A 15,334-nucleotide genomic window follows, 5' to 3' on the forward strand; every position below is an offset into this window, starting at 1 on the left:
TGCTTTGGCAGGGGGGTTGGACTAGATGATCAGTCTGAAGAAGAGGAGGCTGAGGGGAGACCTTATCACGTTCTATGACTATCTGAAGGCGGGGTGTAGAGGAACCAGGGTCGGTCTCGTCTCCCAAGTCACAGGAGATAGGACAAGGGGAAATGGCCTCAAGTTGCACCAGGGGAGGTTTAGATTGGATATTAAGAAAAATTTCTTCACAGAAAGGGTTACCCAGCATTGGAATGGGCTGCCCAGGGAAGTGGTTGAGGCACCATCCCTGGAGGTGTTCAAAAGACGGGTTGACATGGTCCTCAGGAATATGGTTTAGTGATTTTTTTTATTGCTTATTTCTTATTTATTTTTTCGTCAGAGTTAGGTTGATGGTTGGACTAGATGATCTTTAAGGTCCCTTCCAACCTGGATGATTCTATGATTCTATCTCCGAAGGTCCCTTCCAACCCGTACCATTCTGTGATTCTGTGACATGCTACTGCAGCCTTTCAATACTTAAAGGGTGATTATAAGAAAGACAGAGAGACACTTTTTGCCAAGGCCTGCATTGAGAAGATAAGGGGCAATGGGCTTGAGCTGAAAGAAGGAAGGTTTAGATTAGACAGAAAGAATAAATATTTTACTCTGTTGTCCAAAGAAGTTGTGGATGCCCCATTCAGTAAAATGTTCAAGGCCAGGTTGGATGTGTCTTTGAGCAACCTGATCTAGTGAAAGATGTCCCTCTTCACGGCAAGGAGAGTTGGACAAGGTGATCTTTAAAGGTCCTTCCTAACCCAAACGAATCTGTGATTCTATGATTCATAGAATTCTGTATTTTGCCCCTGTTTTTTTATTGCGGGAATATCTTATTGTCTGTGTATGTCACAGAAATAAGGTAGACATGGAACACCTCACTGAGAGATACATATCTCCTTCCACCAGACCTCAGGAAGGAGCTGATTTGCCAGAAAGGAAAACCTTTTCTCCAGAAGTTTATCTATTAGCTTTCTTAGTCTGTAAAATGTACTCTAGGTCTATTTTACTTCACCTTTGCTATGCACCTGTGTGTACATGTAGGGCACCTTTAATGTCTAAATAAATGATTTATAACTGACTTCTTTTAAAATGAAGATGAAGGTGTTTCACTCTTAATTTTTTTTTTTTTTTGCATGGATTGAGGGAGCAACACTTTTTAGCAGAGGCATGGGCTGTGCTAGAATGAGTGTCAGCTAATGACTTCCATGACTCTGAAGCAAGGATAAGTGTTTAAATCTCTATGCAACAGAAGACATTTACTGTCACAGGTTCGACACTCTTTTGATGTAACTGGATTCCTAAAGGCTTAAATGACTTTAAAAATATATTTGTGGGTATTCTTTGCAATTTTCATTAGGTATGTAAGTAAGTAGCCTTTACTCTCCCTTTCTCTCCTGTAGTGTGATGTATCACAAAGAATCTTTATAATTACCCAAGCATCAGATCAGCATTTGCTGAGGTGTGTTGAGAGTTGGAGGAAGACAACAGTGTTGGCAAAGTCAGCATGCTTGGAGCAGTAGGGAATACGGACTGATTGTGGGTGGGTACGGAGATGGAGACCAGTTACAGAGCTCTGATGGTGCAGCCTGAGGCAGTGAGTCACTTCTGTAGTTTAAAAGTCACAGTGAAAAGAGAAGTGACTTCCCAGAAGCTTGAACGCTTTGAGAAAGGAGGAGGTGAAAAGGAGCTGTGAAAAGCCCCATTCAGGTCCTTCTGTGGGAATGCAGAGCAGTTAAGCGCAGCCTGAAGACTAAGGTGTCCCGTAGATGTCAGCAAAAGGTTTGCTCAGCAAACTGATCTTAAAAGTTACCCTGAACGTGACTTGCATCGTGAGAAAAGCATGAAAATAAAGAGAAGCTGCATCTTCACTCATAACTGAAAAAATATTGTGCAGCTAATCATAGATGACAGTGAAAAAATTATCTGGAAGGCCAATGATAAGCAGGAAAAAAAGTCCTTCTGCCAAAAATAAGTAACAAAAGCGACCTTGGCTTCTGGAAGCTATTATGAGAATGTTGAATGGACCAAATTTTAAGACCCGAGGAATTGCCTGTAATACAGGTTCTAAGATGCACTTGTTAACTAGATCTTAATATGTCAGCATTAGAGGATGTGCATGATTCCAGCCCACCCAGTAAGGCTATGAGAAGATGGTTGTTGTGAAGTGAATAGAGGAATGTGTACATGATGATCCTCCCACCAGTAATTAGTTTGGAGTAGATCAAGCCCAGACTGATAATAATTGGATTGTGTTATAAACAGTTTCATTCTGCAAGCTTCTCTAGTGAACTTTATTTCCAAACTGATTCTCCAGTTCAGATAATCTTTACCAGAATACATTTAAAATGCCCTTGGTCCATTGCTTTGATTTTGGTCTTCATTGTCATGAAAAATACGTAGCTGTTTCTTAGAGGATATGCTGCATCAAAACTGCTATTTCACTGTCTCACATAAAAGCACACATATGCATACTCTTACTTCATTTTTGTCTTTTTCTCTGTTATTTGCTTACTGCTTTTTTCATAAGGGCTAACATCAGATTTGCAACCATTCTTTCCTGATGATGCTAAACCCAGCCTATGCTACCTGGCAAGAGCTGGCACCTTTTCTAATGATTGCCATTCTTGACAGATATGTAGTCTCTGTAGAGAATCAATGGGCATCACTTTCAGTATTTAAAGAAAAAAAAAAAAAGAAAAGATGCGGTTGCAACAGTGCACTCCTCTTGCTTTCACTTAGCCTAAGGATTGAAATTTAATGTAAGATACTACTTTACAGTCTGGTTCTTCATGGACGCTCTGGAAAAGTTGGTACACTATTACTGTTTACACTGATGACAGCTGCTCTCATCAGTGAAATCTAAAGTGAGCGAGCTGTTAAATCATTGTTTTCTTTCCTACTTGTAGTCTTTTTTCAAGATATTTCCATTGCTTTTAAAAACATGCTTAGATAAATATTTCAACTGTTTCTGTGGGTTAATTGCAGAATTAATTGTGTTGTCTTGAATAGCAATAAATGTGTCTTTTTTGTTGCTAAAATTTGGGTTCAATTTAAATTCTTACTTGTTTTGTAAGGTTTGCAACTCCTGTTGCTTAAAGACTCTTCTGCAGGGGTTTACCCTGCTGCTGGAATAAACCAAGCAAGGTTCAACTCCACAACTCAAGGAGGGTGTTTCTAGTAGAATCCATGACATTTCTTTGGAATTTTAGAGTATCTTTTAGGCAGTTTTTTCCTCTTTTACAGAGTCACCTCTCTACTTACTCTAGTCGGGTTTGAATGGCTTTATATTCATCTGGGTACAGAGGCATTAAGCAATTTCACAGATACAGTGTACTTTATAATAGTGTGAAGATAAAATAGCATTTACCAAAGCTTCATGGCTAAGCGATGACGATGATCTGGTGTCAGTTGAAACATGTTATGTACAAGCACTTTTGTGTACAGGCATAGGTGTTTAGGGAAATAGCTTGGACTTTTCTGACATTCCGAATTTTGGTCATTCAGCTTACCTTCTGCTCATGTTCTGGAGTTGCTTGGTCATGACAGGAGTGAGGAGGGTGCCAGGTACCTTATTGCTAACCTTTGCATAGGTGTTGACAGCAAGACCTTCTCGCAGCCTTGTAAGGAGAGCTTGGTCTTGTAGGTGTGCTCTGAGGAGGCAATGTCCCTGTTACTGGTTTTCACACAGATGCACTGCAGAGATCATTTAAGCAAATGGGAGATGATGGCTCTCATTCTCCTTTTGTACTGCAGCACAGGGTACACAGCATCTTCGAAGGCTTAAACTTGCCTCCTCCTCCATCTGACCAGATTGAGGCCTGTGTTTTCTGCAGTCACACTCTGTGTCATACCTGTTGGGGGCTTTGCTGGGGAAAGGGACGTTATCTGTCTGTCCTGCTGGAATGCTTCTACTTTAAAATCAAAAAATGCACGGGCAATTTTCAAAGTCCTGGTTGATGAAGGAAGAATCAAGAACTCTGCAGCATAGGCATTTTATATTTTGAAACTAATGATGGTTTAACACAAAACCTATTGTCATTGGTTCATCAAGGATTGAAGCATGGGGTTTTTTTTTTTCCTTTGGGTGAATGCTTTTGTCAAATGGTTAAGGAGATTTATTCATCCTTTGATTTCCTTCTAAACCCAGGTCAGTAATTTCTTTTTTTAGATGAAAACTAAAGGAGCTAGTGTGGGTTAAAATAAAAGTATTCTGATAGCTTGGAAATATTGCAGAAGTGGGACAGAAGTTGAGACATGTTCCTAGTCTTAAACATATCCTGTTAATTAGTCCTAAAGGCTTTCTCCTTCATATTTTGACCTTACTACCCCATCCTTCCCAGTATTATATGGGACACGTGGCTTGTGGCTGCGGAGGATTTTAGTCTTTTTATGTATGAGAAAAAAGTTCATAGGCTTAACTGGTCTTCAGTTTAGCAGGCGTTTCTTAATTCACTGACAACAGAAGGGCAATGCTACACTACATTTTGATACTACTTTATCCTTAGCAGATTCTTTCCCTGTTGAGGTGATTTTCAAAAAGTTGATTAGGGCAGCCTTGGGAACAGATTGTGCTAGAGTAGTGGCACAAAGCAGAATAGTCTCTTACACCAGGGAAGGCGAACCATTTCATTTTAAGACAGGTAAAAGTGAGCTTTAGAATATTCTTAATTATGTTGTCGTAGCCAGTAAAGACTATTTTCACAGTGGTTAAAATTTTCTGCAGTGGCGGTGACACTGAATGGCAGCCTGCTGGCCATGCTCTCATTCAGCTGTGGCAATGCAGGGTATGTAACATGGCTGGCATTCACCATTGGTATCACTGGTCTTTTCTTTCTCTTTCTGAGGAGAATTGCTAGGCAGCGTCCAGTCTCTGGAGTGGTCCTTGAAATCTGCTTTATAAGCAAGAATTTGAATGTACTGGACAGTGTAAAATGAAGGGGTAAAGGAAGAAACCTCCCCTCAAAAATAACCCTTAACATTAAAGTACTGAGTTAAGTTTGCTAGAAAGTAAACGGCAGGTTTTGGGAGTGTTTCAGCTCTTCATAAAGTGCATTATTCCTTTTAATGAAATGCGGTTTGTATATACTATTTTAGAATAGTGTACATTGACAACTGTAAAGCAGATCTTATGCAAACACTCAGCAGTGTTTCAGTGCTGGCTGTTATATTCTTGGTGTTACTGTTCAGACTTTAGTTCTTTCACACTCTAGATTCCTCGTGCAGCCTCCTGCCCAAGGCATATCTCAGTAAGAGACGGAAGAATAATGCATTTCTAATTAATCCATTCACATAAACTGAGAAGGTCAGTTGAAGGATTGTTTGTATCATTGATGTGATTAATCCCACTGAACACATGAAAGCACAAGCAAAGGCTTTATTTCTGAGTTTAAGGAAGTTATTTTAGTTAATACCTTGTAGAGAAAGCATACACTGGGTCAGATAACATAAAAGCAATTGTTTAAGTATATCCCTCTCTAGCCAGTGGTCTGACCAGTGCCAGGTGCCAACACAGAGGCTTAGAAGAAGAGTTAAAAACAGAGGACATGTCAAGCATTTACCCTGTGATGTCTGCTCCCATGGCCAGCAGTTTAGCAAACCTTTGAGCGGGAGCTTCATCTGCACTGCTGTGTTTGCAAACTGCAGCAAGTTGGCCGTTGTTGTCCAAAACATCCTGTTGCAATGAATTCCACTATTCAGCGGTGTATTAAAAAGTACTTTGATCTGTTTAATTTAGACCTACCACTGAATAACTCCACCATAGTTTTTATGTTACAGTGCTTGTGTTACAGTAGAAATTAAATCCCTATTTGCCGCCATTAAACGCTACATAGTTCTGGAGCTTTCTGTCATATCCCCACTTGGTTGTTTCTTTTCAAGCTCGTCTGTTTACTCTCTCAGAAATACAGAAAATCTTCTGATTGCCTATGTTGCTTTTGTCTGTGTCTTGTCCTGTTCTACAGGGAGTGCAAGTGAGATAACATGCAGATTTTCTAGCTTCTCCCACAGACAGACATTCCTGAGTAACCCTGAAATGTCTTGTCTTCTTTCTCAATCTTTTTTCCCTACTTTCTCATTAATGTTAATATTTTAACTTTTCAAATACCGTACCAGATTTCTTTGAAAGCTCTTTAAAAAAAATTTTCTCCATGGCTGCAGAAAGAACAGAATTTCAGTGCCAGGCAAGTGTGTATGAGTGGGTTTACTTGGAGATCAGCTTGCCACTGAATGAACAGAGCTTGGTATGTAGTCTTTTGGAGCTCTTCAGGGTTATAACTCGGGTGTTTCCTCAGATTCAGTCCTGTCCAGAGAAGGGAGTTAAAAATCCAAGGAAATATACACAAAAATGGAATTTGTAGATAGGGCAAATAAAGATGTTAAGTAAGTATGCTAAATGATCTGGTGTCTGAATCTAGTCCATCATACCAGGTTTTCCTTGTCTGAGATGACACATATCATTTTGAGTACAGCCTTGGGAAAGCACATCTTATGTTTTAGTCTAATCAAAAGTCATCTGTTCCACAGGAGCAGAGTAAACAATTGTCATTTGAATTCCCCAGTATCCATTTAATGTAATGATGATTGGCATTGATTGTTGCATATATTAGTGATTGTAATAGAGTCTTGTCAGAAGATCATTTTAACATTAACTATTTTTAAAACAGATGTCTATGTTTTTCTGTGTTTATTTTAATTTAATTTTTGTTAGTAGCTGCAAGAAGTCATCCTATGGTAGCAATAAGCTATTCAATTAACATTTTTTCTGCAATCATACTGACAGTAGTACATTCTATTTTTATAAATGTAAAGGTATCTTGCTAGGTAGAAGTGAAATCTGGTGGTTTTGACTGTAGGGTAAGCCATAGGTGATACTTTGATCTGACAGAAACATGTTTGGTGTTTTTAAAGGGAAAAATACTGAGGTTCCATAAACACTGGGACAAATTTAAGTGTCAAGGCAATCCTTTAACAGTGATTATGAATGTAAAAAAATCATATATCTCAGATTCATCAGGGTAGACTTTTACATCTTTAATTGTTTTTCTTACATTTTTCAGGTGTAGAAGATTTTCCACTCATACTCCTTTCCTCCATGGTTCATTTCATTTTCCCAGATCATTACAAATCATATCCATTTACTGCTGACACAAGGCATAAGATCAATGTACAGTACACCTGATTTGGAACTTGTACTGCATTGTAACTATTTCAGAGCACAGTGGTGAAGAATTGGTTACAACTATTGAAGTGCTGTATCAGTGATTGTTCCTGATCAAAGAAGGAATGTTTTATATTATATTCTGCTCGCCCTCTGTTTTTCATTTAGTTTCACTTGATTTGAAATTTCTTTCATGCAGTTCATGAGTTGAACTGCTGTTACTGGCTCAAGAAAGCTGTACCATAGCATCAGTCAGATCTGTCAACTGTTTAGTACAAAATAAAACCTTTTTGAAATTATTAGTGTAAGATTTTGCTTTTCTGGAGAGCGCTGTTAGTGGACAGGAAGCTTTACATACTTAATCACAAGCCAAGTAATTAGAACTTCCCTTCTGTTCACTTCCGGAAGTTACGTTCTCAAGGTGTTACGTTTATTATTTCCATTTACATTCTATTTAGACATGCAATCTGTGAACTAGGCCAGTCAAGTACTCAGTGTAGGGCTGACTGTGAGGTGAATTGGATCCTGCAGGAGGTCAAAGTTTATAGTGAGAGACTGTTCCCTGATTTGGCTGAGGAGGTTAACTGCAGTTTTCTAGGATTTGCAGGCATCATGACTTCTTGTTAGGGTTAAAGGCTGAACTAAGAGCTTTTCTGCAGCACTTCGTTAAATAAGGTCTTACTTCTCTTCTAGGGATAAGAAAGGTATGCCAAACCAGTGTCACCATTTATGATCTCAGTTGAGAGAGAAGGAAACCTTTGCTTTTTTATAGTATAAGACGAATGCTTAATAGATAAAATAAGTTTACAGGATTTATTCACATGAAGTTATATGAGAGTTTCTTAATGTACTTTTTCTTTCTTCGCAGCTATTGGCTGACAAACAAGGTCCACATTAAACGACCCAGCACTGGTCTCCTCATGTATACGCTTGCCACCAGATTTTGTGATGAAATTCACCTGTATGGATTTTGGCCATTCCCGAAGGATTTACATGGAAAACCAGTCAAGTATCATTATTATGATGACCTGAAGTATCGGTACTTTTCTAATGCCAGTCCTCATAGGATGCCATTAGAATTTAAAACATTGTATGTATTACATAACAGAGGAGCACTTAAATTGACAACAGGGAGATGTGCACAGCAATAAAGCACATGTAAAGTACAAAAAGTAGTACATAATACACACTTCATCATAAAGATGTTGTGGAATGGCAATGGGATCCCAGTGAGGATATGTTTCAATACCCGCTAAGCCATCGGAAAAAGGAATTTTATCAGAAGTACATAACCAGCTATTATACCTGTAAAGTGCTATATAACTAAGCTATCTTGACTGCAAGGGTTCAAGTAAGTGCCACTTTCACTAAGAACAAAGCTTGAATGTATACTCAGTAGTGTTTACAGGATCCAATGACACATTCATCATGAATTAAAGAAGAAAAATATAGCCTGCTTATTGCTGACTTGCCACTGTGGTTAAGACGGGCCACGGAAGAAATCCCCAGTGGATGGAATATGTTCTTCAGCAAATAAACTAGGCTTTGGCAGAAGATATCATGATGGAATTGAGTAGAGAAAGTGAAGTCCATAAGATCAAGCAAATCAGTAAATGCCTTCAGTCAGAGGACTGTTTCTGATCTTGTATTATAACCTCAGCTTTTGTTGCTGTTTTTCTTATTGCTGTTGGTTGGGTTTTGTTGTTTTTAAGTATTGGAGCCTTTAAAGATTTTGAGGATGTTATGAGTAATCGAAAGTATGTATCTTATGGAGTTGTCTTAGGAAAAAAATTCATAAAGGTGGGAGGGTGGAGGGAAACATCAAATATTTTATTGTTATTGTGTTGTATCCTGCTGTCACACAACCCTTAATGTCCCAAATGTTTTTGTAGCTACCGCTGTCAGTACCCATGACATGGAACCGCTCAGAGGCCATATTGATCCATTTTTAAAGAGAAGTTTTTCTGTTGTCTTCTAATGTGAAGACGTGTGAGAAGGTGCCCTTATTTTTGGTACCAAAGATTACTCTTACACATTTTTTCCTTTCCTTGAAGAAATGATGTAGATTTAGTATGATATTTCTTTGCTGCTGAAGGGAACATATTCTTTATGTTATTTAAACTTTTGAATTAAGCATCTCAGAGCGAAGCCTCTTTACTGACTTCATATATAGAATTTCATTCTTCAGAAAAATCAGCAGGAGTAAGTAAAGAAATTATTTCATACATTCAAATATATTTATACAACTTTTATTCCCAATTGAAAGGAAAACACAAAGTCTAAAGGAACTCGGGTGATGCTGGAACACATCTAGAGAAAAAAAAGATCTAGCCAATTAAAGGGAAAATGAAAGAATTGTAGGTCAAACAGTTCTTCTAAAACTTAAATTTCTAATGGTGTTGGATGATATCTCTCTCTAATATACCTCTTTTGTATCAGCTTGGTGTTCTGATTTGTAATTAACCGAAATAACACAGAGCTGCATTATCTCACAGTGATTTTTCTGGGCATTGTTCTTGCTTATCCATGAAACCAAGAATTCTTTTACTGTCTTCTTTCAAAATAGAGAATGAGAAATTACAGGAGGGTAGGACAGGGTGGAGTATCAGTACAACATATACTAATACACAAAACCTGTCTGCATATGGTATGTTTTAGTGCTAGTGGAGGACATAAATGAAGAAAACCTGGTTACGCCTCGGTCAGACCAGGCTATGGAGAAGGTTTGAAGATTCAATGTATGGATATTTTCCTGTTATGTTTTCAGCTCTATGTTAGATCCTTATCTCCAAATATGATATTTGGTGTATCTAGTGAATTTTTAACTAGCTTGAGCAATTTCATATGTAGCACAACACTCACAAACATTTACTAGCTAGAAGTGCCATTTGTTACCCATTTTTCCTCTTTAAGTTCACATATATGACTAGAGGTCTGTGATTATACAAAAATAGTGGCTATGTCATGGCCTTGCAGTTTTGCCAAAAGTTGATGGGAAATAAGAAGTCATCCTGCTACATCTAAGACCCAGTAGCATCTTTCTATATTCACCAGTCTTTCCTACCCAGGACAGTCTCCTTTGGCTATACAGTAAGGTGCAGGATATGGTCCTAACATGATCACCAGTGAAACCAAGGCATCACAAGGAACCAAACAGCAACACAGATTGGAATATGTTTAATTTGTTGTTGATAAGCCAGAGGGTGTTACTTGTACACTGTGTAAACCTGCAGTTTAAGACAAAGTTTTAGGGTTTTGCTGCTGTTAATCTTTTAAAACTTATGTCGTGTACATTGACAGAATTTCTATTGAGATAATTCAAAGATGCCAGTCTCACAGAAGCTCAGAGAAGCATCTGTTTAGCTTTATCTTTTTTTCTGGGAATGTCTTCTTTTTTCTCTAGTGTCAGACCATCAACAAAAAGGGAATTCAAGTAAAGTAGAATATTAACTGACGTGATTTTTTTCACTTCGGGAAGGTTTTAATATGCCAATCATTATTTCTCTAAGAGCAAAGCAGAGACACTCTAATTCCTGTGGTACTAAAAAGAAAAAATTTACTTGTGTAAATTGAATAGCTGAACACAATGAGACATAAATAGGAACACAGATGAGAAAGTTTGCTTTTAGAAGTCAACAGATGAAGCAGAATTTGGCCTGAGCCTGTTTTGCAAGCTTCACATTTGATTCTCTGCAAGTCAAGTTAACTTTAGTACACAAGCGATGGAGTCCATATTTTTACCCAGTCACTAAAGCTGGTACAACAGGTTTCTCTGACTTAGCTGAGCACAAGACACGACAGTAGCACCTACTTCCAAGACAACAGAGTTTGTCCATACTTTCTCAAGACTGGTCCTTAACTTCACCCCCTGCAGGCTTTACACGTTCAGTTCTGCATGAGCTACAGTTTCATGGCTTTCTACCATCATCCACACTCACCCTTCTCATAGCAGCCTCCCCTCAAACTGGCACCCTATTGAAAGCATAGGACCCATCTCCTGTCTCACATGCCTCAGCTGTATCCTTAGTTGAAGTGTAATGTAGTAAATGGTAGGTTTAAAATGATCCTCTGAGGCAAGCAACAGTTGTAGTCTTTGACTGTGGAGGTTTTCACAAAGACTAGGAGTCATTTTATTCTGTTGCTCTTGTGTGGGATCTGTGTCCATGTGGAGCCCAAAACTTATGGGGCTTCCTGGTGTACAGTTTGTTGTGCTGCAAATTGTCTGTTTTAAGGTGGTTTGTGAGCACCATTTACTGGTTACTCTAGGGTGACCTGTTATGGGACATGCCCAGAGCTTTTCCTGCTAGGTTACATGGCCTTGGTTTTTATTCCTCTCACTGCTGGAAAGCTGTAGCAGTGGACTTGTTTCAGAAACCCTATCTTATCTTTCCCCTATACCTCCTGCCTCTGCATTGCCCTGAGACTCTTTGTGTTCTTCTATTGAGGCACCCCAGGTCCTGAATGAAAACAAAAAAAAACAGATTAGTTCCACTGTGTGACTCCTTTTCCCTGAAGGTGACCAAAGGCTCTGTAGCACCAAAGGCTTAGCTGCTGTATAAGGACTTCACAGTGGAATAAATTTCACCTCTCAGTCCTTCACAGGGAAGCAGTCAACAGCTCAAGCCTCCATAGATGCCTTGGATGATTTCTGTTTATATACCTTTGCACCTCCTGTGCTGCTTACAGCACAGATCAGTTGAACAGGCTTTATTATAGTTGCCACTTCAATCATCCAATATTATCAATGACTAACAAAAAGTAGATAGGATACAAAGAAGAAGGATCTCCAATATTGTAATGATATCTGCCCTGCTGAGGAACAGCTGAGAAATGTGCATCAGTTGAGTGTTCCTCAAATTTAATCTTCACATCAGTCATACCAGTTGCCAGCTATGGTTCCTAAATGATTGTTAAAAGTAGGAACTGGGAGCTACATCAAGACAGCAGAGAGTGTATATTTTTCCGAATCTTACGGCAGCTTTACATTGTACAACTTGATTTCATTCAGATAAGTTTACTGTAAATTGTTTATTAATGTACATGTTAATGTTTCTGTGGCAGAGAGTTTTTTGTATTTCATAAAAATAATAGATAAATATATTTGACTTTTAAGTTTTTCGCTTTGGGACAGTTCTCTCCCACAGCTCTGAGCCACTCTCTGGAAAGAAGATCTACTGAACCTTTCAAACTCTGGTTTACAGGATCTGATGTGTAATAAAGACTGTATCATTCTTTCGTTAAACAATATAAGCAACATGTGCTTGAGGTCAGCACCTTTTCTCTAATTGACTACAATTTGAAGAAAAACAGGTGTGGGATCAGTACTTTTTTTTTTAGTGTTTGATCTAGCAAAGTGCTGAGCACTCTTTACAGTGACTTTCCTGGGAGAGACAGGTCCAGGATTTAGATGGGGATCTAGATTAGCATATTTCAGGATATAACTCTGAAATTGCACATTATTTATTTTTAAGAGCACTGTTACTTTGTGTAGGGAAAAGCACAATTGTTCTAAATGTAGATAAAATAAAGGAAGTGCGTTTACAGAGAGCTTCATTCCTGCACAGTACTATTGCTACTGAGCATACGTAATAAAATTTCTGTGATTTAAAGTATTGATATATGTTCTGTCAAGATTGTCATGTTTGACACTGTTAATATTATTTCAAGTACAGCTATGGGGATTGGGTTTTATTTGTATAACTGTAAAATAAAGAAGGGTTTGGTTTTTTTCATTTTTTCTGCTATATTCTGTTCCATATTCCTTTGTAACATGGTTGTGGTAATATTTTTCAAATTATGTGCTAATTGTAAGGACATGTGGAAGGAGAGTGTCTGCTCCTCTGCTCCTTTAAGGTGTCTGGTCAAGGACTTTCTCAACACAAATGGGGATATTAAAAAAAGGAGGAAGCCATAAACAAGAACAAGACGCAAACCTGACCGACAAGTGATAAGGGAGGCAGCAATGAGACCCAAAACTGATCAGTCGCACAAACTGGTAAGGATAAGTGGAATGTAGGCATGTTTATTTCAGTAAGATTATCTGATAGAAGACCTTGTCAGATGATAAAAGGGGGAAGCAGTAAAGTATACGGAGACACGAACCTGGCAGGCAAGTCATAATGGAGACAAAGACAAGAAGCCAGCTTCATCAGTCACACTAATTCAACAGTTACCAAGAAACTGCAGGCAAATGGGACATTGCGACTGTGATGAAGGATGCAGACCGGAGGGTCCGGGATGTTGGAGGGGAGTTGGTGGGACTGTGCAAACTGGCAATGGGCAGGTGAGGAAGAAAGGAGGAACAGACAGAAAGGGGGCCGGTCGCGTGTGAACCCTGGCCGGATGGTACGCTTGTCTGGCTGAGCCCTGCACCTGATTGACACCATCTGTCCTAACTCCCCATTAAATCTTCTCTTAACTGCTTCTCTGTGTAATCTCACTCTGTCCCGTGCGTGTGGGTGCTGCAAGGACTCGGTGCCAGCTGCCAGGGGACCGTTGTGAGAGGAGTGGTGCCAGCTGCCAGAGTCACAGGGGAGTGCGGATGCCCCTGGCCTGTGATGTTGGCTGCTGGAGCCAGAGGGGTCTCAGTCCCTTTCTACAACTACGTAAGAGGAGATTGTACTGAGGTGAGGGTTGGTCTTTTTTCCCAAGTACCAAGTGATAAGACAAGAGGAAATGGCCTCAAGTTGTGCCAGGGGAGGTTTAGATTGGATATTAGGAAAAAATTCTCAACCAAAAGGGTTGTCAAGCATTGGAACAGGCTGCCCAGGGAAGTGGTTGAGTCACCATCTCTGGAGGTATTTAAAAGGCTGGTAGATGTGGCACTTAGGGACATGGTTTAGTGGTGGACTTGGCAGTGCTGGGTTAACGGTTGGTCTTTTGCATCCAAACTGATTCTGTCATTCTGTCATTCGGTGCCAGCAGCTGCAGCAGGTGAGGTCTTTAGCTGTGGGATGGGAACAGTGTGTGTTCCCAAAACCAGCTGCAGGGGGTCCCTGGCGTGAGTGAGGGGCCGTGTCTGTATCCTCCCCAAGCCCGGTGTGCATGTGCAACCACCAGCAAATGTCAAGCTGGACCACACGGCGAGTGGGGCAGGCCTGGGGGGCTGGGATCAGGGCAGGGGTGCTGGGTGGGCAGAGGGGCTGTGGTGGTTCGGGGGGGGTTATGCAGAGGTGGGTGTGCTTGGGAACCTGGAGAGTGTCCCCTGTGACCTTCTGCCACTGCCAGCCCAGGAGGAGGAGGGGGCCAGGCTGTCCGCCCTCCTGCTCGGGTGGTTCACGTGAGAGCAGAACTTACCCAATGAGGGCCAGAATTAATCTCTGTACACACTTCAGAATTTAACAGAAAATGAGAAAAACAGCTTGTAGGAATCATACACGTACTGTAAAACCCATACACTATGCTTTAAAATCCAAATGAATCAGTATCCTATTTTGATCAACAGCAGATTACTAAACCCTTACCAGCCATGCTGCAAAAGCAAAGACACAGCTCCACGCTGGCCATAGAAAGCAGAAAAAAGCCCCAACCTTTTCCATAATTAATTTGATACTTTTATTCTACAGTTGCAGATTCAGCCTTCACACACTGTTGGAGCTTGTGTGCATTTGAAAATGCTATGACAGTCAGTATTTCGCTGAGCTGTGCTCTTTTCCGTGGCACAGGCACAAGAGGCCATATTTTGCTGAATCCTGCTTATAGCTCTGTAATATTAATTAGGTTATTTTAAGTGACTATTCATTTTTATTGGAAAAATGCTGTCTTTTGATTACTTACTACAGCAAAAATACAAGCGTATAATTGATAATCAGTAACTGTGTCCATGAAAAATTCTTACACTGTAATGAAGACCCGTCAATATTCAGCTGTGCTTTTTCCTGCAGCCTGTAACAGTGGCCTTGTGAGCCTCACCTTTCTGCACTACTTCTGCTTGTCTTTTATATACCATAATAAATACACAAATAAATCAAGGAGATGTTTTCACCATTTTCTTACTGCAAAACTGTAAAGATACTTGATGTGATTCAATGTGAATCACAATATGAAAGACTGCTTCTCAAAGGAGTACTGCCAAAGGAAGTGTAATTTCCACTTCCAGTTTAGTTGTCCCTTTATTGCACTCGTGATAAGAGAGCTACCCAACTGTCCTGCGCGACATCT

The 15,334-nt window shown here is 39.8% G+C and overlaps 1 protein-coding gene across 1 annotated transcript in view; it reads left to right on the top strand.

Annotated features, from left to right (window-relative positions):
• The window catches only part of ST8SIA4 (ST8 alpha-N-acetyl-neuraminide alpha-2,8-sialyltransferase 4), a 56,377-nt gene extending 43,459 nt beyond the window's left edge, over positions 1–12,918 (top strand). Inside the window, exon 6 of the mRNA XM_014951458.1 lies at positions 8,043–12,918. Within this exon, the coding sequence (XP_014806944.1) occupies positions 8,043–8,325 (283 nt within the window). The 3' untranslated portion in view covers positions 8,326–12,918. The remainder of the gene's footprint in view (positions 1–8,042) is intronic.
• The last annotated feature ends 2,416 nt before the right edge of the window (positions 12,919–15,334 follow it).

Source organism: Calidris pugnax, unplaced genomic scaffold, assembly GCF_001431845.1.
Source record: "Calidris pugnax isolate Ruff unplaced genomic scaffold, ASM143184v1 scaffold148, whole genome shotgun sequence".
Taxonomy (NCBI): Eukaryota; Metazoa; Chordata; class Aves; order Charadriiformes; family Scolopacidae; genus Calidris; species Calidris pugnax.